The following is a 22,346-nucleotide window of genomic DNA, read 5'->3' on the forward strand; positions in this document are numbered from 1 at the left end:
ATCAACAGAGGCGATAATGAGAGAGAAAAACTCCTCTGTCTGGTCTGTTCAATTCATCAAACGGCTCTAAGCAGTAACTTATTACATGATCATAAATACAACCAACACACCTGATATAATAACAATGTAACTCTCCACTTTCACTGCAACTAAAACATCACATCTGTGATCAAAAAGCAGCAGCTGGTTTAAATGTGCAACAAAAACAACAACAATCTTGAAGATGAGCGGAGAATAAACCTCAGTTTACTACAAGAACTGATCAATAAACAGTCTTATGTTTATCTCTTGACATCTGATCCTTTTTAGGTTATTTTCTCAGCAAAAGCAGAAAAAACAGGCTGTAAAACTGTTAATTGACCGTTTGGAACTACGTCACTAAATCATTCGAGGATGTCGGAAGTGAGGGACGGGAGTGTCGAACAGAGCGACTGAAATTATTTCCCAAAAGTTCGAGTCGAGCTGATTTGTGTGTGAACGTTAACACACAATAGTTGTAGGAGTTCTGATCCAAAAGAACTGCAACAAAATATTGATTTAGGATTGAAATATTCATCTGATTTTTGTTTCAGAGCTCTGTTGCTTTCATTTTGTTTTGTTTTGTCTTTTAAAAACATGATTTCCTCCATTTCTGGCACAAAAAAACAGAATAAAATACAAGATAATATTGATTTAGGGATCAAATATTTATCGGATTTTTACTAACCTCGGAGAAGCTTCAGCGTTTTACATGTGAAAGTTCACGTGTTTATTGAAGAAACACGTGAACTTTCACTGTCATGCTTTTAAGGAAAAGCGAGGAACATTTCAGAGCTCTGCTGCTTTTATTCTCATTTTTTCCTTTTACAAAACATGAAATTCCCCCATTTCTGGCAGAAAAATTACTTTTTTTGGACAATTAGTCTCTCTGGTTTTGGATGCTGTACAGCTGAAAAGATTTTTATACTTCGGGGCATTCGTTATAATCCATACCATAACAACAAGGCGGTTAACAACTGCGAGAAGCTGGTTAATAATATCACAAAAGCTCAAAATAATAAACCTCAACTTCCATTGCAACGGGCAACATGGGAAACATTTTATGAATAAATGGTTCGTCATAAAATCGTATGGATACAGACCAAAAAAAGGCAATTAGCTTAAAGAATAACGCCGTCAAAAAACGTAATCAAGTCAAAACTGCATCCAGGATTTAAAAACAACACTTGTCTGTAAATATTTTCCACCCAGAAATTCTCAAGTATTTTTTCTTCACCAGATTCAAATTCTACAAATTTTCTCCAGTCAATCTCCTTTTCCATCCAATTATTAATTGTTTAATCCAAAAATAATAAACAGTTCAGTTCTACGCTGTACTGATGTTAAGTTTTTCACATGTTGATGTTAAAAGTATTTTCCTTTTAGCTGTAAATCTGCTGTGTTGCATTTTGGGCAATAAAACATTGGTTTTATTATTTAAGAAAGGAATCACTTGTGTATTTGCATCTTTTAGTGTATTTATGATATTGTTTTAAAAAGGCTGAAGTGTTTAAAAGGAAGGAAATGCAGAATGTGCTAATTTTTTATCGATTAATCATCAGAATAATTGGATTAAAAAAAAGTTGCTGCTATTTTCTGCTTATACCTACTGTTGCCACAAACCAAAACACTGCTCTCTTCTTAAAAACATGCAAAGAAAAATAATTTTACATTTTATTTTAATTATCGTAGAACCTCACAGCAGGTTTTTACTGACTTTACTCTAAGGTTGGGTTCACACTGTTGCCTGAAGTGACCCAAATCGGATTTCTGTTTTATTTTCCACACTCCACTCCAGTAGGAGGCAGTAATGCACATAAATACGTTGCTTGCCAACCGCCATGAAGAAGAAATGCTCAGTTTTTGCAGAAGTAAGCATGGATGCTAATGATGGAGCGTAACTGGAATCAACACATTAGCAATTTATTCCTCATTATCGTCGGCCATGTTTGTTGTTTTTGTTTCGCATATCAGGAACAAAATACTATTATTTTAGTGTCAATGACGTTTAGGTCAAATGAATGTGACCAGTGCTGCACAGACTCAGGTCACATTTAAAAAGATCCGATTTATGAACGCATAGTCTGAATCGGATTTGGAAAAATGTGATCTGTGTTGTTCAGACTGCCGTGAAAAGATCCGATACGCATCATAATTGGGTCAATTCAGGCTGCAGTGTGAACCAAGTCCAAATCTCGCCTAGCAGAGCAGCGATGGATGTTTCAGGAAAACAATCCAGAACTTGAACCCGTTCCTCTGCTCCTTCTCGTTCTGAACTCGGTGACCTTTAAGCTGCTGATCAAAGACAATGAGAAACGTTGTGCAGAATCCCTTTCGACCGACTCCAGACGGGCTCTTTTCCTTAGTGGGCTGCGCTTCTCATTCACGGTGGAAATGTCACCTGGGTGCAGCCTCATTAGGGCCTAAAAAGTGGGAAGAAGCTCAAGCTTTGACCCGGATCACAGACGTACGAATGCAAAGCTCATTGATTAAAGCCCGTCTGAACCACTAACAAACTCACTACTGGATTTTAGCATCATGAATGCATCCTGTGATCAGCTCTGCACAAACAGGCATCTTCAAAAAAAAACAACAAAAAAAACGCTCTTTCTACTGCAGCACCACCCAACTCCAAATCACACTTCTAAGCTGACCCGCATGGATTATACATCTCGGTTTGTATTGATCTCAGATCATGTTGAAGTTCTCTGCACCAACAAACACAAAGGCGAGACCACCGGTCAATAAATCAACCTCATGTTAAATTCATGCACACCTCAACCAGTGTTTTACCGTCTGCACCTTTCACCACGGCTTTGGAGCAAAGCATCTCTGGCCGCCGGCGCCAGCAGCTCATGTTTGGGTTTCAGCATGAAACGTCTGAGAAATGTTCACAAAGCTGAAACAGAAACGGACGGTGATGTTACGTTTTAAAGATGAATTGATTCTCTGAAAACAAAATCTGTATTTGCAAAATGTTCAGTTGATTTCTAAAGGCATAAAAACTGTTTTTTAACATTTAAAAAGTTATTTTTAAATGTTAAACATTTGACAAGATTGGATTAGCGTAGAAGTTGTTTTGATCTTAATCTTTAAGAATATCATCTTTTGAAATCCTTCTTTATAACATAATTAAAATTATATTAGACATGTTTAAAAAAAACTTATTTCCGTCCTCTCTTTTCTAAAATATCACTTAAACTTAATATTTTAAAAAATCATGCTAGCAAAATAGCATTTAGTTTTGAATGAAGAGAGAAAGTTAGGGCTGCGTTTGAGTACTTTGTTCAGTAAAATAACTTTTATTCATTATTTTCAACCTAACTACAACTAAAATCCATCATAGATTAAGCCTATACTTGCTGTTTTTCTAACTTCCTATGTTGGCTAGCTGTACTGCAGCACTAATGCTAGCTATTTTAGCCCTTTAAAGTGATTGACTAATAATATTTCAATAAAATATGCAAAGTAGTCAGATATCTGTAGCTCTTTGCAGTTTTTCCAAATTAAAAACTATCAACCATATGCTAAGTGTTTCATCTTTTTGTATCTTTTTAGCTACAAGATGAACTCTTTGTGTTGCACTTTACATTTTCCATGTTTTGACCAGCCTGGCATCAATAAAAATGTCACCAACATTGATTTTAAACGTGGATCCGCATCAGCCGTCTGAGCTGGTTAACCAATTTTAGGCAAGGGCCGCCTAAAATTGTTCTCAGGGCCACAAATGGCCCTCGACCCTCACTTTGGACACTCCTGTACAAAGCAGTGAGTTTATGAACAGAGTCACAATACGGAGAGAGTGACAAAAACTAGGTTATTTAGTAATATTTTTTGTCATTATTGTACTTATTGTTATCTGTAACATCTTTAAAATAACTAAAATCATCCAGATGTTTATATTTATTGAACTCCATGTTGTTTTAAGGTGAAAGGTCATCCTGTCCCTGTTCGGTCCTCTGTAACCTTTTCTGATTTTCAGTACCTTGGACAGCGCTACTTAGTCTCTCTTGTCTGCACAACACTCCTAAGAGCCAAAACATTTAATATTTGTCATTTTTGGCATGCAGAAAAATAAATAAATAAATAAATAAATAAACTAGGTCATCAGCAGATTAACCACCAGGCTGTTGGGATTCATCCGGATTTTTACCCCCATTCCTGAAGCAGACTCAGATTTTACACGTTTAGAATCATATGGTTTTACCGCTGGTGCGCCAATAAAAGGCTTTATGAAGCGACCAGGCATTGAGACGTAACTGACACGTCACACATTGACAGATAATCCCGCCAAATGACGCGATGACGCGCCGCCAGTTTGACAACTTCACCTTTAAAAGTCACGTCTGCCAGACATACCGAACCATGTTCGGTATGTCTGGCAGAAACCGGATTGAAACGTAAAGAAACGCGCTCAGGCTTCAAGCAGCAAGAGTTTCTTACGTCCTCGTCCTCGCGGCGGCGGCGGCGCTGCGGCTGGAGCCCGGCTCCCCGGCTCTCCGCCGGCCGGTCCCCCGGGTCGCCGGCCCCCCGCTGCCCCAGCAGGCGGCTCGCCTCCGGGGGGTCCGGGAAGGTTTTGTTGGTGTTGATCTGACCGCTGAATCTCTGGTACAGAGACGCCATGTCGGACAGCAGCTCGAGCGGGAGGGGAGGAAAAAAAAAAAAGAAAAGTTGGGGAAGTGGAGCTGCTGTACAAGAAAAAATAATGATAAAAATAAAAAAAATTCGGGATTTTAAGGAGTTAAAACACGAACCTCCACGCTTCCTTCCTGCAAGAGACGCTGACTAACACTTTACAGTTAGCCTAAATAAAAAGAGAAATTCAGCATGCGTAAAAGAAAATCCCGGTGAGGAAATAAAAAGTGATCTCTTCCCCGTCCTCCTCCGGCGCTGTGACCTCCAGGGACTGACCGCTGGAACCACAGCAGGGACACGACCTTCACACTTTAGATTGGAGAGGTTTACACTCCGAACTTGTCATGACTGTGCACTTTGAGGAGTTAACACGTCTCCATTAGTTTCTTCTCATTTTTCGCTTTCATTTGGGTCAGAGGAGGAGCAGCTGGGAGAGCAACAGTGCCCCCTTGTGGCTGAAACGGCGAACAGCCGCGGGTTATTCACAAGGGGCCACAAAACAAGGTGAGGAAGACAGAAAAATGATCAAAATCTACTTTATATTGATTATATTTTATATTTTAAAGATGTTATCGTTGAGATATGCGGCCAGGCTTTACATAAACATTCAGAAAGACGAAGAAATGAAGCTGCTATTTATGTCTGCTGTGAGGAATTGATCTGTGAATTCATGCATCCATCAGTCAAAATAAATCTTCCAGTTTCTTGATCAGTCCATCCATCTAAACCAAGTCATCTTCACATCCATCAACAGTCTTCAAAATATCACAGGCCACATTTAATCTATTCATTTTGTTTCAGTTAATATTCAGATATTTATGTAAAATCTCAGTTTATTCAACATCTGGTAAATAAAGTAACGTAGTAGCTAAAAGAAAAGTTCAAGAAATTATAAGAAAAGTGTTACCTACTCGTTAAACTTCTGCAGAAAATATAAACAAGAAAAATACTGTAAAAAAGGAAGAAAAAAAAAGAAAAGACAAGAGCCTGAGATCAAATTTTAGGATTTATGGAGACTTCGTTTAGCATCTTGCGGTTTGTTTTCAGGGTAAACTGTCTTTCATGTCCTCCATTAAAAGGTTTTAATAAAGGCGAAATGCTGAAATCTAATTCTTTTAATGCCTTTTTAATCCTCATTCGTTTCCTTTCTGGACAGACGTTGCAGCATCACTTTAACATCCTCTTTAATTTCTTTCATTATCCATAAAACCATTTGTTGATTCACGCTGAGCTGGGGAAAAAGAATTCAAGTCCTTCTCTCTTTCTGGCTGGATCCAAAATGAGAGGAACTCATTCTCCGAGCGATTCGTGAATTATTTAAATACAGTTGAATGTTTTTACTTTTTATTAAAAATTTTTGTGACACTCTATGATTTATAAGTTTAAGAGTAATGGCTTTTGGTGCCATTTTTGTTAAGGTAATCTTTATAAATGAGATTTTAAATGTTGAATCTTTCCTTTTTAAGGTATTGAAAGTAATGACAGAGTATAAAGAGTTTTTCTGTCTTTTTTGTTGTTTCAGTATAGAAAAAAGCAACAATCCAACAGAAAAACACACATTTATGTGTTTCTCATTTAAGTAAGTACTTCAACATATTTTTACTCAAGTAAAAGTAAAAAGTATCCAAGAAATTACTTGAGTAAAAAAATATTCTGTAAAAAGTCTGATCAAGTACTGAGTGCCTGATCAGTTTATCATTTAATATTTGAAAATGACAACAGATGGTAATTCACATAATTAAGGTAAAATAAATGTATCCAGATCAGTTTCTTTCAATAAAAAACTTATTAAACTTTAACAAAAACTGCATGTGTGTATCTGTCTGGTGAGTTTGTAGAAATAACAAAAATTTTACTCAAGTAAGAGAAGAAAATACTTCATAATAAAGTTACTAAAGTAAAAGTACATTTTGTCCTAAAAAAGTTACTCAAGTAAATGTAATTTTAAACTCTGGCTGTCATTTTTAATGTCTAAAAAAGGTAAAAATGCTGCAGAAAATTGGGAATTTAGTTGTTCATTTTTGGACAAACAGGGAGAAATGGATTTCCAGTTCACTGCTTCCTGTTTGGATGAAAGACTCGTCCTGCGTCGGGGCAGCAGAGGGCAGAGCGGCTCGCTTTAACACCCCGGCTGCGACGCTCCTTCGCCCAGCAGACCTCACAGGACAACACAGCAGCTTCACCTGCGTTAAGGGAAACTTTCCCACTGATTCAGAAGACGCTAATCACTCTAAAACTCATTCATTATCAGGAATCATCCTGTTTATCGTTCTGCTCTTCTCCCATGTCTAACTACATGTGCAGTTTGACAGAAATTAAAGCTTTAAAAGAGCAATCAGACGCCTCTATCAGGAGAGTTGAGTTTCGATGTGTCTGTGCGTCCCAGGCTGTCAGGCCGGCTTATGATGGATCGCCTCTCATTTCGTCCAAAGCTGCACTTATCCTGCAACACGTCTCAGGAGAGCCGCGCTCTCCAAATCCATTCCTCCTCCATAAAAACCGAGGCGTTACAGAAACGGAGCAGAGGTGACGGAGTGAGCTGCCACAGTCCAGAACGCTTAGAAAAATAACTAATATTAAAAACAAATACAGCCACTGGCAGACGGTTTCCGCTGCGGGCAATTTATCCAAACCACTGTCATCCCAGCAACCAGGAAACCGGACGAGTTCAACGGCAAAAAAATGAAAATAATTAAAGAAAACAATGTGTGACATTTCCATTAAAGAAAATATCAAGTTCCTCTGACAGCATTCAGTCAGCAACAACCAATCAGCACCAGGAGGAGGGTCGTGGCGCTGTCAATCATGCTTGCGTACATGCTCACTCCCTTCGTCTTCCTCTAAGGCTAGTTAGCATAGCCACTGGACTGATAAGTTGTTTTACTAACATTAGTACATTAAGAGGAATTGATTGACAGCGCTAAGATCCGCCTCCTGGCCCTCACTGGTTGTTTTTGCCGTCTCATATTGTACTGTCATTATACGTTTAACAAATGTGTAAAAAGCATTATTTTTGTTTTTTACGGTGTAACGTTTTCCATCAACTATTTTGGAACAAGTTTAGTGAATAAATGTAACCGGGTCTGAATTTTTCTGGTCCTGCTTACAATGATTTTAGAAACAAAGCTAAAGAAGCTTGGCTCATAAACAAAAACAAAAACTGGAATTTTATCTAATATATTCAATTTAAGAAGAAAAGAAAAATTCATCCTTAGTTATTTTCAAAATGTCCAAATGTTTCTGCTTGATTCGCACACCAGCCGTTTATTTTCCTCGACTCTGATTGGCTGAGACAAAGGACGCTAAAGGCATTAGCTTCTGTTCTACGACGTTTTCCTCAATGCATTTTAAGAACTATTTAAATGCGTAACTATTTAATAGTTAATAGTGCATAAACTATTAAAATAGGCAACTATAACATTCCTAGAAGATCCTTAAAGTATAAATTGCAAAATTGCAAAATTTTTCGGTCAATAATTGCAACAAATCTGAGTTTAAGAAGAATATAATGTTATGTGCTCAGATTACAAGCTGAATTTCGTCTTTTTTTCCGTGTCAGAGATTACGCTACTGCAATAAAAGATGAATATTTTAAATCCTTTTATGAACATTGAAAGGATGTGTCAATAGTTCTGGAGGGTTCTGCGCTTAAAGCAGAGAAAAGGAGAAAATGACTGCAGCTGAATTCCAGAGAAGTTTGACCTTGCCATGTTGGAAGTAAATCCCTCTATTGAAGCTGTGACTCGCTCGGGCATTCGCAGTGGGAGCAAAGGTCACGGCGGGGGCAAGGAAGAGCCAGAACTTATGAATTTCTATCGCAACCCGTCTCTGCTGCAGTCCATCTCCGGCCGAGACGAGCGTCATAAAGCTCCGGCTTCAATCGCCGGCTCCACAGAGGGCCGATCAATCCGGCCATTACTCGGGATGCCCGGGTGTGCTTCGCCACCAGAGAACCCAATTTGCAACTACAGCGGTTTTGCACACCCTGACATCTGCTCCCGAGCCGCAGCAAGATGTCGCAGCAGCAGTTTTAAAAAGTGGAGCGCCTGATTGATTTAAAAGCCCCACGTTTTTCAGGGAAGCAGCAGAATACATTTCAGCTTTAGATTAAAGGCCTTTTAGCGAATGTGCTAGCTCCTGTGTGTGGGTGTGGGTTTGTGGCTGCCGGCCTGGGGGCTTGTTGTGAATGACGGGGGGAGATTGAAGGTGCTGGAGCCTGACGCTGTTGGAGTTAAAATTAAATGGACAAATTAATAGGTGCTGTCACTTTGCTGCTGCAAACCACCAACTCGCCTCGGCACCAATCCGACTGCAACACCTCTGGTTTGATCGACACTTCCATCTGTCCTCTAATGGGGGCTGGGGGTTGTTTTCTCTCTCCGCAGCTTGCTTTCATAGCATTCCCAAGGAGAAATATTACAAAAATGACAGAATGCAAGTAGTAAAAAGTTTCAAGTCACAATATTTTACGCCTCCTCCAGCTTTACGATGCAGAATTCCTCTGCAAGGCGACGTGATGTGTGGAAAATTCAGTCAAAATCTCATTCGAAACGGGCGAGATTAAGTCCACGGGAAATTTAAAGAGGCGGCGCGAGAAGCAGAGGAGCAGAAGCTGCAACTTCCAGCACACAGACGATGAAAAAAACTAAATATTACCAAGATTTTAGTCCAGTTTCTAGTACAAATTACTAATATGAGCTTGTTTTAAACCGATAACTTCTTAAAATTTACTTTTAAAAATTTATTTGTTCAGTGAATTCAAGAAAGACACTTTCTATATAAAACACGTGTCAAAGTCAAGGCTTGGGGGCCAAACCTGGTCCACTATAGCTATTTATGTGGCCCTCTAGTTTCCAAATTACGTCAATAAATCCACACAGTTTTTCAAAAATTCTCAAAATTGACCAAACTCTTTGGGTTTATGTGACTGCTTTAAACCCAAAGCCTGACTTGATGTCAAGCTATAATCGATAAGACAATTAATAAACATTTAGCATCATACATCAAAATTACAAACATTCTTAAATTAGCACCATAAAATCTGTAATTTTGATTGCAGCAATCAAAATTCTGGATGGACTAAAATGTTCAGTATTATTTAATTTAAAGGAACACTGATTGAATTCAGAAACAAATTTGCTATTTATTGATATTTAATGGGTTTGGTCAATATTTTCTCAATACATTCTGGCGCTACCGTCCCTTTAAGAACACTCAGTTTGACATAAAACAATAAAAATGTGTTTTCCTGAAATAGTTTTAGTTCAACTTTAAATGTCATTAGTGTTGCTATTAAATAATAAACTAAGTATTGGCAGAGCATAGTGTTATTTTTATATTCAGTAACTTGTAATCTAACTTAGTTACTTTCTAAATCAAGTAATCAATAAGCTACACATTGAAGGAGTAATCAGTAACTTGTAATTAGTGATATAATCTGTACTTTTCCACCAACATTGAGGAATTATTGACGTAAAACAAGCTCTGGAAATTTACTTGTAAGGTAGTTTTGTCTTATTTCTAATGAACTAATAAAAATTGCTTGTGTTTTCGCAGAGTTCAGAACATTTATAGGGTCAGAGGCACAAGATGTGAGGCAGAAGAAGAAATGCCTCTCAGTTATCTCCTGCTCCTCTGTTGACTTGGATCCTATTTCCCAGACAGGGCCAAGCAGAATAATTTCACGTATGGCGGTCCAAGTTGGGAGGGGAAACAAAACTCTGTTTGCTGAAGGTTGATTTGTCATTCTGGCAGCTCGGCAATAACCCAACAAGCAAAGTCCAGCAGCGGGGACAGAAAGGAAGAGAGAAAGAAAGTGGGTGAAAACTCAGAGCAGCCACCGTACCAGCGTGATGGATTTTTTCAAATAAAAAGAAGTTACAAGCCACTGAGTCGTTTCAGACAATAAAAGCCAGTCAGATGAAACGGTTTTATTTGTAGCTCAATTGAATAATGAAACACAAAGTTCAGTTCAGTTTTCAAAAATGATTTAAGAAGCAGTGAGAGTGAGAAAGACTTAAAAGTTTGACGCAGAGAGAGCTACACCGCTACAGAAGAAACAAACATGGCCGCCCTCCTTAACCAGGCAAGAAGAGGATGTGGTAACTCTGGAAGAGTTTTACGTATTTTCCAGGCACATAGTGTCATTTTATAGCTAAATCAATTTGCTATGTTACCTTCAGTTGTTAGAAAAATTAAAAAAAAATTGACAACTTCAAATTGGGTTTTTGTCCCTTTAAGAAGCTGCTGCTCTTTCCAACACTCCCCTTTCAAGAAGTTATCTCAACATTTTTTGTACATAAAGCCATTGGACTGAGAAACCTGCTGGAATTGACATACATTTCCAACAAGTGTTTGATGACTGCTGCTGCTGCTAGTCTAGAGGAGCAGTATGGAAATCAATGAGAAATTCAAGGATTTCTCAAATGTGAATGAAAGAATCAAAGCAACACTTTGATCAATAACAAAATAAAGCTCAAAAATGTTGATTTTATATAATACTGCCATTTAAAGGGTGCAGATAGAAAACAAACAGTTGAGATTCAATTTCAAATATGTAACAAATATTTTCTAAAAGTCACAACTTTCCACTTGTTTACATTAAATAAAAAACAAACCTAAAATCACACATAAAAACACAATAAGATATCAAAATTGCTTACAAAGATTATTATTTCTATCTCATGATGTATTTTTCATCATTTCAGGAAACTCCTTATGGTTTAGAGAGTGTTTTTGGAAACTAAGGCCCTTTCAGTCTCTGTGTTTCCATTGAGTAAATTTATATTTGTAATTCCAATTTGTTCAATTTGATGGTCAATGGAAATGCAGCGACTGGAACCAACACAAACCAAACCAACTTGGGTTTCAAATTCTCATCCATATTAATGCGTGTGTCAAACTCAAGGCTTGGGGGCCGAATCTGGCCCATCAGAGCTGTTTATGTGGCCCTATTGACTCCAAATTACATCAATAAGTCCCTCTAGTTTTTCACAAATCTGCAAAATGCACATAAAATAAAAAAACATTTTCTGATTTTACTGCAAATTTTCCTCAAAATTGGGCAAAAATATATTGGGTTTAAGTGACTGCCTCCTCAGCCTTGCTTGATGTCAATTTGTAGATACGGCGATTAATAAAAAGTCACATTTAACATCACACTAATATTGTAAACATTCATTGCAAATATTTATAAATTAGCATCACAAAATCTGTGAAGCACAAAATCAATCATGAAATCCTGGATGGGCTGATCAGCGTGAAAAGATGTTCGATATTTCATGTTAAACTCTGAAACAAACAGCAACTTTACAGATTAATGAGTTTCATCAATACATTCTGGCACAACCGGCCCTTTAAGAACATTCAGATTTTTGATTTGGCCCAAAATAAAACAGAGTTTGACGCTCTTGCTTTAATGCATATTTTAACTATTAACATATGCAGCTTTATGTCTCCAGTATATCTGTGGTGACTTCAGCCATTTTGTACAAATACTTCAAATTACTCGAGTTTCCAGTTTGTATTCTTGTTCATGATTGAGGTTTAATTGTATTTTCTAACACTACACTGAGAATTTAAACACTGAGGGACAAATTAAATACCTTTCTGTTCTACCGAGCGCAAACAAAGACACCGTTGTTATCGTCAGATCACATTGAAAAGAAACAAACTCACAACTTAATTAAATGTTTCTAATCAGCTCTCTTGACTGCAGCCCGATTTCAGCATTCCTTTAATGGAAGAGTTTTAATTCTTCCTGATGAACAGTTAAAGTGAAGCGCCACACTATCAAGGCTCTGTATGGTTACGCTCTGGGCAACACTCCTCATGTCCCAGCAGAGTTCTTAATTTAGCCGTTTCGAGCAATATTTGGCTGTTTGGAAAGCACACACCATATGGTTTCTCCTTATTAAACTGATTTAATGCTCTACCTGTGGCCTCATTAGGAAGGTTGTCCAAGACGAACGTTTAAATGTATAGCTCTGCAGCTCTTTTTCTTATTTCTGCTTGTTTTGCAGCAGAGAACCACACACTAACACACACCAGAGCTCATTGTTAATGTGTCCCTTCAGACTGCTCAAACTAGACCTGCGAGATGTTTGCAGAGATGTTTGCAGGCTGGCCGGAGGAACAAGGAAAGCAGAGTCTGAATGGGGAAAGAAACGAGAAAACAGAAGGCGGGACTTAAAAGGATGAACCGTTCTGATAAATGAACACGCCAAACCCTCGACTGCATCGGAAAGACGAAAAGAAAAAGCAGAGTAATTACCTGATGGCTTTTTATGATTTCTTGCAGAATGCAGCACAAAAATAATCAATGCATTCAATCTAAAACTGGGCATTTCCCCAATCTTTCTCTTTTTTTTTGGCTCGGAAAGTTAAAAATGTTTTCTGAATGACCACAAAAGTTGTGGAGGAAAGGTGCACATTTAATGCAATTATCGATTTCTTTGAGGAGAAGTGGGATTTAAATGTCATAGAGGAACTGGGCTGGAGACGAATGTCCGCAGAGAAAATTATTTATTCATGTTTCAGCCTTTGCGGCGTGTTGCAGTCAATCATCTGTCATTTCAAGAAGAATCGATACTAAACGTAGCTTTTCTCATTCTCCAGCACCAATCTGCCACTTAGAGCAGAAAAAGTGTTTTTCAATAACATTCTTACTTCCATCTGATCTCATTAAAAGGCATTCCAACATCCTTCACTTGTGAAGACTCTCCGGTGTTTAAAGTGACAGATTTCCATCAGGGACGGTACGGAACCATTTTAATTTTACAGAGCGATTGGAATTAGACGCATTAGGTGGGAAATGGGACGTCTTCATGAAGAGGAGAAGACGACTGCGATCTGCCTGAGGAGAACTTGGAGAGCCTGGTGTTAAATCTCAACCTATCAAACATCCCAAACAGGCCCGGCGGCCCGTTTCTCAGCTGTAAATCTACCGATACGGCAGTAAAAAAAACGGCATATAAAGGAAGAGAGCAATGAAGACGAGGCGACTGAAGGTTGCTGGCAAAAAAACCTGCAAAGTGGAATTTCACTGCAGTTTTTTCCACTTTAATGTTGATCCTCAGAGTTGTGAGGTAGTTAAAAAACAAAGCCACCGAGTTAAAAGTTAAAGTCAATAATTGGCTCTTAATGGGGTAATTAAAAACTCCTCTAATGCTTCACAGGACAACGCTGTGGTTTGTAAATGTTGCTTGGCAGGAAGAGTTGTGAAAGAAGCATTTTTCAGTGCGAGCACCATATTTTACCCAGATTTGCATCAATATTTTCTAACATATGGTCGGTTATTAGATTGGTCGGTCACAGATGCCCAAAAGCTGGAATGAAATCCCTCTGTTTATATTTAAGCAGATATTGCCCTTATTTTTGTCTCTGATGCTGCAAAAACACAAAATGTTTCCAAGTATTTTAGTCTAGTTTTTGTGCAAATATTTTGATCTCACTTGAAATAAGACTAAACTAACTTAGACCTGACTTTTTAGGATGTTTTAAGAGCTTATTCAGGTCAATATTTACTAATATCGATTAAAAGTAATATTTCTATTGGCATTTTTTCACTTATAAGATAATTATCTCAGACATGAAAAAATCTGCCAGTGCTTTAAAAAGTATGTGGTAAGATTTTGTGTTTTTGCATTTCATGAAAGTTTAACGCTTAAGAAATCTAATAATACCATTTTTTACATCAATGCGGAGGAAGGCAGATGTAACGAGATTATATTGGCACAGATATTCTTTATTTGGGATGATTGGCGATGTAAAACCGATCCTTCAAGTAAAACATGAAAAAAACAAAACAAAGCTAAAACAAAAATTAAATTCCATTTTACAGATGCTAGCTCATTCTTAAGGAAATATTTAGCAGTGCCAAGAATCTAAAACTGATTTTCTTTCAAAGATAAATGGATTCTGCTTTCATTCCACACGGCTGGAAATGTTTCTCTGTAAAAATCAAAAGTCAATATCATCAAAAACCTGCAGAGATCTTGATGCTGGTTAAAGATATCCAAAGAATATGTTGACATTTGGTTTTAAAAAAGTTTTTTATATATATATAAATATATATATATTATTAACAGAGACATGCACAACTGAATTGAAACAAGCTCCTAAATTTTGTTGAAAAGTTACTTGTAAGTTAGTTTTACTTTATTTTAAGTTAACTAAGATGTTTGCACTTGAAACTAGACATGAACTCTTTGGTAGATTTTGTGTTTTTGCAGTGTGGTGTAAACAACAGATGGATGGATGAGTTTCATACTTCGACCAGCTGTTTTAGTTTTATTCCAAACTTCATTTCTTGCCTCAGCATGAAAGTTTGCAGTAGAAATAAACAAACTTTTCTCACAAATTACAAATATCTCCTACCTGCGCCGGGGCTGTTCTTTTTAATCTCCAAAGATGTTCTGTTTTGCTGCACTGCTGCCTTTAATTATATCACCCACATTTTGCTCTGAAACACCTGGAGGTTTCCAACTGTTGATTTCAGAGTCTGGTGATCAACCATGAAACATTTCTGACACATATCCTGCAAATAATCTGAAACCCAGCGAGGGATGAATGACTAAATGAGCTGCAATAGTAAACACGCGGCCCCAACCAACACCCTTTGACCCAAGCGCTCCATCAAACCAGAGTATAAAACACTTTTAAAGGTTTGAGATAAAGACAGAAAAGATGAAGAGGAGAGAGTGATGCAATGGAAAACAGAGAGAGACGTTTATTCTATCCTGAGCAGCCTGGAGAAATGCCAACGGAGTTATGAGGAAAACCCCTCAGGGATTCAATTCGTTTCTCTCTCGTTGACACAAGCCTCACATTGACGTGGCAGTGAAAAGGAATCGGACTTGAAAGAGAGATATCGTTACATCGCAATGACAGTTCTGAACGCCTTACCATTTTAGAGGTGGTGGTGGGATCGATGCGCTGAGTAACGATTAGCATCGACATGACTGAAGTTGGGGACGACAGCGCTCCGCTCCTCTGGTCTCCTTATCCTCAGTCACAGAAAGTCCTTAATGAGCGAGACTCCAACCCGGAGTGGGAGGATTAGCGTAGCCTGAGACCCGACTCGCCAGCTGACTGCCGGAGTCTGAGCTCAGTCCCACGTTGGCCAATCAATCACGCGCCGACACAGATTCAATGAGATACGCGTCGATTCATTCACCGGGATGGACTCGGGAAATCACTCTCTCCTGCAGCTGATCCGTCCCTCCGACCGCTGCAGACCTCTTCTCTGACTTTCCTCAGCTTCTCGAGTTTCTCATCAGCGATTACGAGGCTTATCAGTCAGTGTCTCCCCAAGATGTCATCTTCTCCAACTCTCACTTGTAGTGGCTGCATCCAGCTTGTGTGTTTTGTCTGCACGCTCCCTCCCACCAGACTCATTCTCAGTCTACTCCCCAACTTTCTCTCCTCTTACTCCTCCAGCGTGAGGCTGGCAGTATCTTTTCGTCAGGTTCTGCAGCCCAACTTAATTGGAGGTTCAAACGTAATCTGTTGGTTTGGCCATGAGAGAGACATCTGCCAGGAAGCGCGGCCAAACCGGGACTCTTTACATCTTCATCATCGCTTCAGTGAGATTAAGGTGTGCAGCAGTGGGTGTGTGTGTGTGTTTGGAGCTGGCAGGTGGGCAAAGAGACAGCAAAACAGGAGGGAGAGGACGAATACAAGAACAGACGGGAAACAAATCCGTTTTTGCCAAGTCGTGCAAGAGAATGAACCGAAGAGAAGCAACTGTATATGGAAGAGTTGCTTCAGGAGTTTCAATGAGTTCGTCATCAATTTAATCAATCTGTGTGATGGGATGCAATAAAGACGCAACATTTTAATATGTCACTTCACAAATTAACCCGACCTCTTCGGAAAACTGACCGGCGCCGATGGAAATCCATGTTGAGTTTACAGCGACACATCTGAAAGGTTCTCCACTAAATGTTTGGATCCATACGAGTTCAAGTGAAATTTCTCAGTTCCAGTTAATATTGTTTCAAGAACAAGAGGAAGAAAAGTGGCAGCCACTGCAAACACTACAAAAACAAAATATTACCAAGCTTGTGTGGGTTTCAGATGACGTCGGGCGTCAGGAAGTTGTACCCAGTACAACACTTTTATTCTTTTGGCTGAGAGGTTGCCAGGCGACGATGGAGTTTTGTTCCAAAAGCGAGCAGAAAATGTTTCGTAAGCGAGCCGATAGTCCGAGCAGAGACAGTCTGACCGCCAGGAGAAGTTTCAAGCACAAGCTTTACAAGTTTTGAGAACAAAAGACATAAAATCCTGCTTTCAGAAAATTTCCCCCATAGCAGCAGAAATGAGCAGAAACTGAGCTCCAATCCTTCACTCCAATAACACCTTCGGGTATCTTCTGTTTGCACAATTACGAGGGCCTCAGAAACACGATGCTTGTCATAACGCCAATCCATCTTTTTTTGCCCCCAAAAGCAATTTGAAAACATCTCTGGGTAACTGCCAATATACGGCTGAGATCTAATATCATTTCCCCTGATTTATATTCCATACGCAGCTCAACGTGTAAGCACGCTGAAGAGTGGTGGCTCTAAAAAATGGACAGCATGCATGCTGCGACTGGATGAATATATGCATGGATACCCAATCCCATTAGCACAATATGGTCTGTGTTGGCGCTCATACTGATTCATGCTACCAGACTGGCAAGCTGGTCTTGGTCAGAGAAAAACTCCTGAAACTTTCCAACAATCTGAGCCAAACTGGAACAGTTTATATGAGTAACTTTTGGAAAAACATTTACTTTTCACCTTTACTTGAGTAATTTTATGAGGTATTTCTATTCTTACTTGAGTAAAAATTCTACCCACTGAATGAAAAACAAACAGAAATTCACCTGCAGTTTTTGTTGAAGTTTCTTAAGGAACTATTTTGGAAACATTTCTGCTTATTTAATTTTGTGACTCATTTGAATTTTTGTCATTTTCATCCTTAAAATACCCAAATTTCCACCTAAATTCATATTTTCGCCATCTGATTAAATGATAATTTGATCATTTTTTACCAAATACTTTTCACTTTTACTCAAGTAGATATATGTTGTACCAATGCTACTCTTGAGTACTTTTTTTTAGCATACTCTGCCTGCCGCTGAGATGTAATTATTCCCCCTTAGCGCTTCGTTCCGACTGAGGTAAGTAGGGGCCAAGGTCCCGTCTTATTTAGCGGTCGTTGGGCAAAATTTGCATAAACCTAAAGTTGCCAAATGACCTCACACAAACTTGAACACCCCTGAGAAAACCAATTTTACGTGGGAATACATAAGTAGCATTAGAAAATGTCTCAGTTCAAGCTCTTTGTAAGGGCGGCCCCCTCTGTGAGTAATTTATTGATCCCCTGACATTTTATCCTGCATCAAAATCAAATTTACTTTCTTTGATGAAAAGCTTGGGGGCTTTTAGCTAATTCAAAGGATGAAGAGAAACAAATCACTGTGACACATTTATTAGGAGTCCGATGGTTCTGTAAAGAGAAAGGAACATCACCCAGAACGGACTCGGTGTAATGTCATTCCTTGGACTTTATAGTCCCAAAGCTCCCTGGTGTTGCCGCTTATTGCTAACGTTTCTGAAACTTAACCACAACTTTCAGTAGGACGTATCTTTTACAAAAATAGTTTTTTTTCCCATGGTTTTTAAAAACATGTCGTGATCGCGTGGTATAAACCAAAAATCTGAGAAAACCAAACAAACTGAGCTCTTCCGCTTCCTCCTCGTGTCACAAAATGCAAAAATGTCTTGCTCCACAAAAACAACCAATCAGAGCCAGGAGGCGGGGCTTACCGCTGACAATCAATGGCGCTAAATGTTTTAACTTAACATTTTGTGAAAACCGTTTATCTGACGTGAAAAATCTCAGTAGCACAATGCTATGTGACCTGCTATGTGGCCAACATAGCATTTTTCACCTGCTATGTTGTGTTGAACCAGTTTTGTTTGTTGTTGTTTTTTTTTTTACAGATTATCTGTTTTATATTCTACTGTAACAATGATCATTTTACAGTAGAATAAAATTTTCACAGAAAATATGTAAAAAAATATATATATTTTTTTTTTAAATGAAAGTTTAACAGAAAAACTGAACAAGATTTGAAAAAGTAACCAGTAAACCCCAGTAAAAAACCTGAGAAGTTCTTGTAAAGTAACTGGTATTTTCGAATGAAAGTACATTGAAGTTTCTGAAAAGTAACTTCTGAGTTAACAGGAAGTATCTGTAAGCTGCTCGGGTTCTGGTTCAGCAGAACCTGAATAGTTCTGGTAACCAATAAGTCCCCAGAGATGTGAAGCAATTACCAGGTGAGGTAATCTCAAAGCTCTGAAAAGAATCAGCCGTTTTATGAAAACAATGCAACCAAAATAAATATTCAGTAATCGTCAACAAATCAAAGTTTGGCAGTTTTTCTGATTCTAAAAAGTTTATGCTTAAAGTTTTCTTTGCTACTGAAGTGATTCTAACATTTAAATCATATCCAGATACTTTTCAAACTGATATTTTCTGCTTTTTAATGCCAGATAAACTGATTTGCTAAACTGGTGAATATAAAACGAGAAGCAACTTTTCTCAGCCTGTTGGGTGAAATCAGGACCTCCAGCTTCACTGAGCAGCTGGACTCTTTCTGAGTCGGGTTTCATCATCTGAAGCTCCTTTTTTAGTTAATTTAATAGTGAAAAGAGAACAAGATTTGCTGCAACTGCTCAAAAATAAACCTTGAGTGTTAGTTTAATAAGGAATTTAGGCAGGATCACAAACTGCCGTTTTCAAGTCGGATTAATCTTAAACTTTAACGTTCCTGGTTATTGTAGCGTTAAAGCCGATTGTTTCTCAGACACATCACAGAAAATTTGTCTGATATTAGAAAATTATTCCATTTAAACGAGAGAAAATTTACAAGTGCATGAAATCCAGTTGAGAAAATTGTTTTACATCATCAGATGATGTAAAATTATCCATTTCCAATTAGAAATGTCTTTATTTAAAGCAAAAGTACACAAAATAAAACCAGATATTTGTACACAAACATTTTTTTCTCATTATCTGAAGTTAAATCAGACAAAACGTTTCTTGTTTTACATTATTTAGAATCATCAAAATAGCAAGAAAACATAGTAAGAATATTTTTGTAACATTTCTCAAACCTTGTTTTTTTTTTTTTTTTTTAAACTGCATGACTTGCACTGTAAAACCTAAAAATAAAAGCCCGTCTGCTGCCTTCAAAATGCAATAGAGAAAAATGTGCGCCAACTTTTTCCTACATATTGAGAAATTTATTATTTGGCTTAAATTGCAGAATTAAGTTAAAACTCTGATGATTGTTGCTAAATCATCTTCATGAACTTTAATTTTCTTGTCAACTTAAATTGAAACACTTTGAAATGTTTTACAGTGCACCCAAGAGGTTTGAGCCAGTTCAAGCAGTTTAAAAATTAAAAAAAAAAAGATTCGAGAAAGATTAAAGAAAAACATTTTCTGGCTTTTGCCAAATAGAAGCAACTTTGGTAATTCTAGCAAAGCAAAAACAAGAAAACCTTTGGTCTGATTTAACTTCAGACAATGAGGAAAAAGATGTTTGTGTGTAAATATCTGGCTAAATGTAGCTCTGATGTTTTGGTGTGACATCATCACTGTCAGACGAACACTCCAGGAAATAAATCTCGACACTCAGTGTGTCCATCTGGTCCCTCGGAGGTCTGCTTCTGGTGCCGTCCAACGATTTTTCATTTTGATGTCAGATGTTTCATTTCGCACCGAAAGTTATGGCTGCTGCCGCAGGAGGAGAGCATTCACTCAGCCCGCAGCGAGCGGATTCAAACGCCTCATATTTTCTAGTTTACAGACGCAGCCGACTGTGTGATTGGTTGCATTTCATGAAAAGCAAAACTGACTTGGATGACAGAGTTTTCTGTTTTGAATAACATTGATGAATAAACGACTTCTGTGACAAAGTGTCTCAAATACTGAGGCTTTTGTGAATAAAGGAAACATCGGATGAGAGTAATTTAATTAAAATACAGTCAAGGACAAATTAGGGAACAAGAGGGAAAATGATGCAAACTGTCAGAGGAAAGAGAAATGACTTCATTAGAAAATCACCAGCAAGAGAAACTGAAGGTGATTTAGACGGTTTGAGTAAAATATCCAAAAATGAAAGTAGTTATCCAAGTAAGAGTCAATAATTCTACTCAAGTACTGATTAAATGATCAAATTACTCATTTAATATTAAAAAATAGCATCATCAGATGGACTAAAACTTAAAGTTCATTGGATTTGTTGGCATTTTAAGGAAAAATTGGCAATAATTCACTTATGTAACCAAAAATAACAAAATCAGGCAAAAGAAAAATGTTTCCAAATGATATTTTTCAACATAAAACTTTAATAAAAACTGCAGCCGTGTGTCTGTTTGGTGAATTTTTGGTTAAAACTGTTTTTCACTCAGATTTTACTCAAGTAAGAGTAAAAATACTTGATGGTAAAATTACTCAAAAAGTAGGAAAGATACTACTAGAAGTACATCTTTTCAAAAAGTTGTAACTGAGGAAATGTAACGAGTTACTACCCAGCTCTGATGGATGGGGATTGTATTGTGGGTTTACTGTAACGGTCAGATTCTTGGCATGTTGGGTTTTTTTTGCTTGTGTCCCATCAGCCAAACGTAAAACAAGCAAATCCAAACCAGAAAATGTGACCGTCTCTCTGCAAAATGCTGCCTCCTCCATCCGCGATTCATCCTGGGAAACCTTCATTCGCTGTTTCAATGTCAGATGTTTTAGAAACTGTCAAACAATACTGCTGCGAAGCGACTGCTCATTTTTAACATCATAGCTTCTGGCAATTTGAAGGAGAAGTACAGTTTCTCTTGTTTTACTTTTATGAACGACTGACAACATGGAAATTACAAGGGAAATTTTTTATCTATGAACAGAAAATGAGAAATGGTCAAAATAAAAAGATGCAGTGCTTTCACACATCAAATAATGCAAAGAAAACAAGTTTATGTTCATTTAGAAACAATAATATTGATGTTTTAACTCAGGAAGATTTCAGAAATCAACCTTTGGTTGATTTCTTTTATTTTTCATGTCATGAAATTAGTTTCATGCCATTCATGCCTCGTTTAACCCCCCAAACAAAAAGCAAAGCCCACTTCTCGAGTTCATCTCAATGAAAATTGGCCATAATGCAGAACAAATTCATTTCCAAATAGGCTTCCTATTTTTTGATTAGCTAGCAGTTCAGCATTGTTCTAATTTAATCTGACTTCTGGATTGAATCTGTGTTGCAGCCTCAATAAATAACTTGACATTCAGCGCGCGGCTCTGCGCTATTTAGATAAGTGAGGCGACTTCTTTCAACACCCAGATTATTGTAGGCCAAATTGTTCCATTGCTCAGAATAAAATCTACGTCCAAACAACCTGGTGCCGTTGCATTTTGTCTGAATTGATATTAATCAGACCATCAGCACGAAACGACAGGTTCATACAATCAGAAAGAAGAACGAGGAGGGTTTAGAAAGACGTCTATAACAGCACTCAGATCAGGGTTTTTAAATAAAACATGACATTTTCTGACTCACTTCTCTCTTTTGTAGCTCATTTCAGCAACACAGAAGCACTTAAAAAGAACAGTCTGCAGCAGATTAAAAAAAAAAAAAAGGA

General features: G+C 37.9%; 1 protein-coding gene across 4 annotated transcripts in view; it reads right to left on the reverse strand.

Moving 5' to 3' along the window:
• The window catches only part of dpp6a (dipeptidyl-peptidase 6a), a 221,183-nt gene that overhangs the window by 145,406 nt on the left and 53,431 nt on the right, over positions 1–22,346 (reverse strand). Inside the window, exon 1 of one of the 4 annotated variants that reach the window (XM_055059391.1) lies at positions 15,559–16,339. The exons of 2 other annotated variants lie outside the window; for them this stretch is intronic. In XM_055059391.1, coding sequence (XP_054915366.1) covers positions 15,559–15,612 — 54 coding nt within the window. In that variant the 5' untranslated portion in view covers positions 15,613–16,339. Of the gene's footprint in view, positions 1–4,461; positions 4,903–15,558; positions 16,340–22,346 lie in introns of those variants that run through there. One more of the 4 variants, XM_055059386.1, reaches the window with a different exon arrangement.

The sequence above is a fragment of the Poeciliopsis prolifica genome, unplaced genomic scaffold, assembly GCF_027474105.1.
Source record: "Poeciliopsis prolifica strain line A6 unplaced genomic scaffold, Auburn_PproV2 SCAFFOLD054, whole genome shotgun sequence".
Lineage (NCBI taxonomy): Eukaryota > Metazoa > Chordata > Actinopteri > Cyprinodontiformes > Poeciliidae > Poeciliopsis > Poeciliopsis prolifica.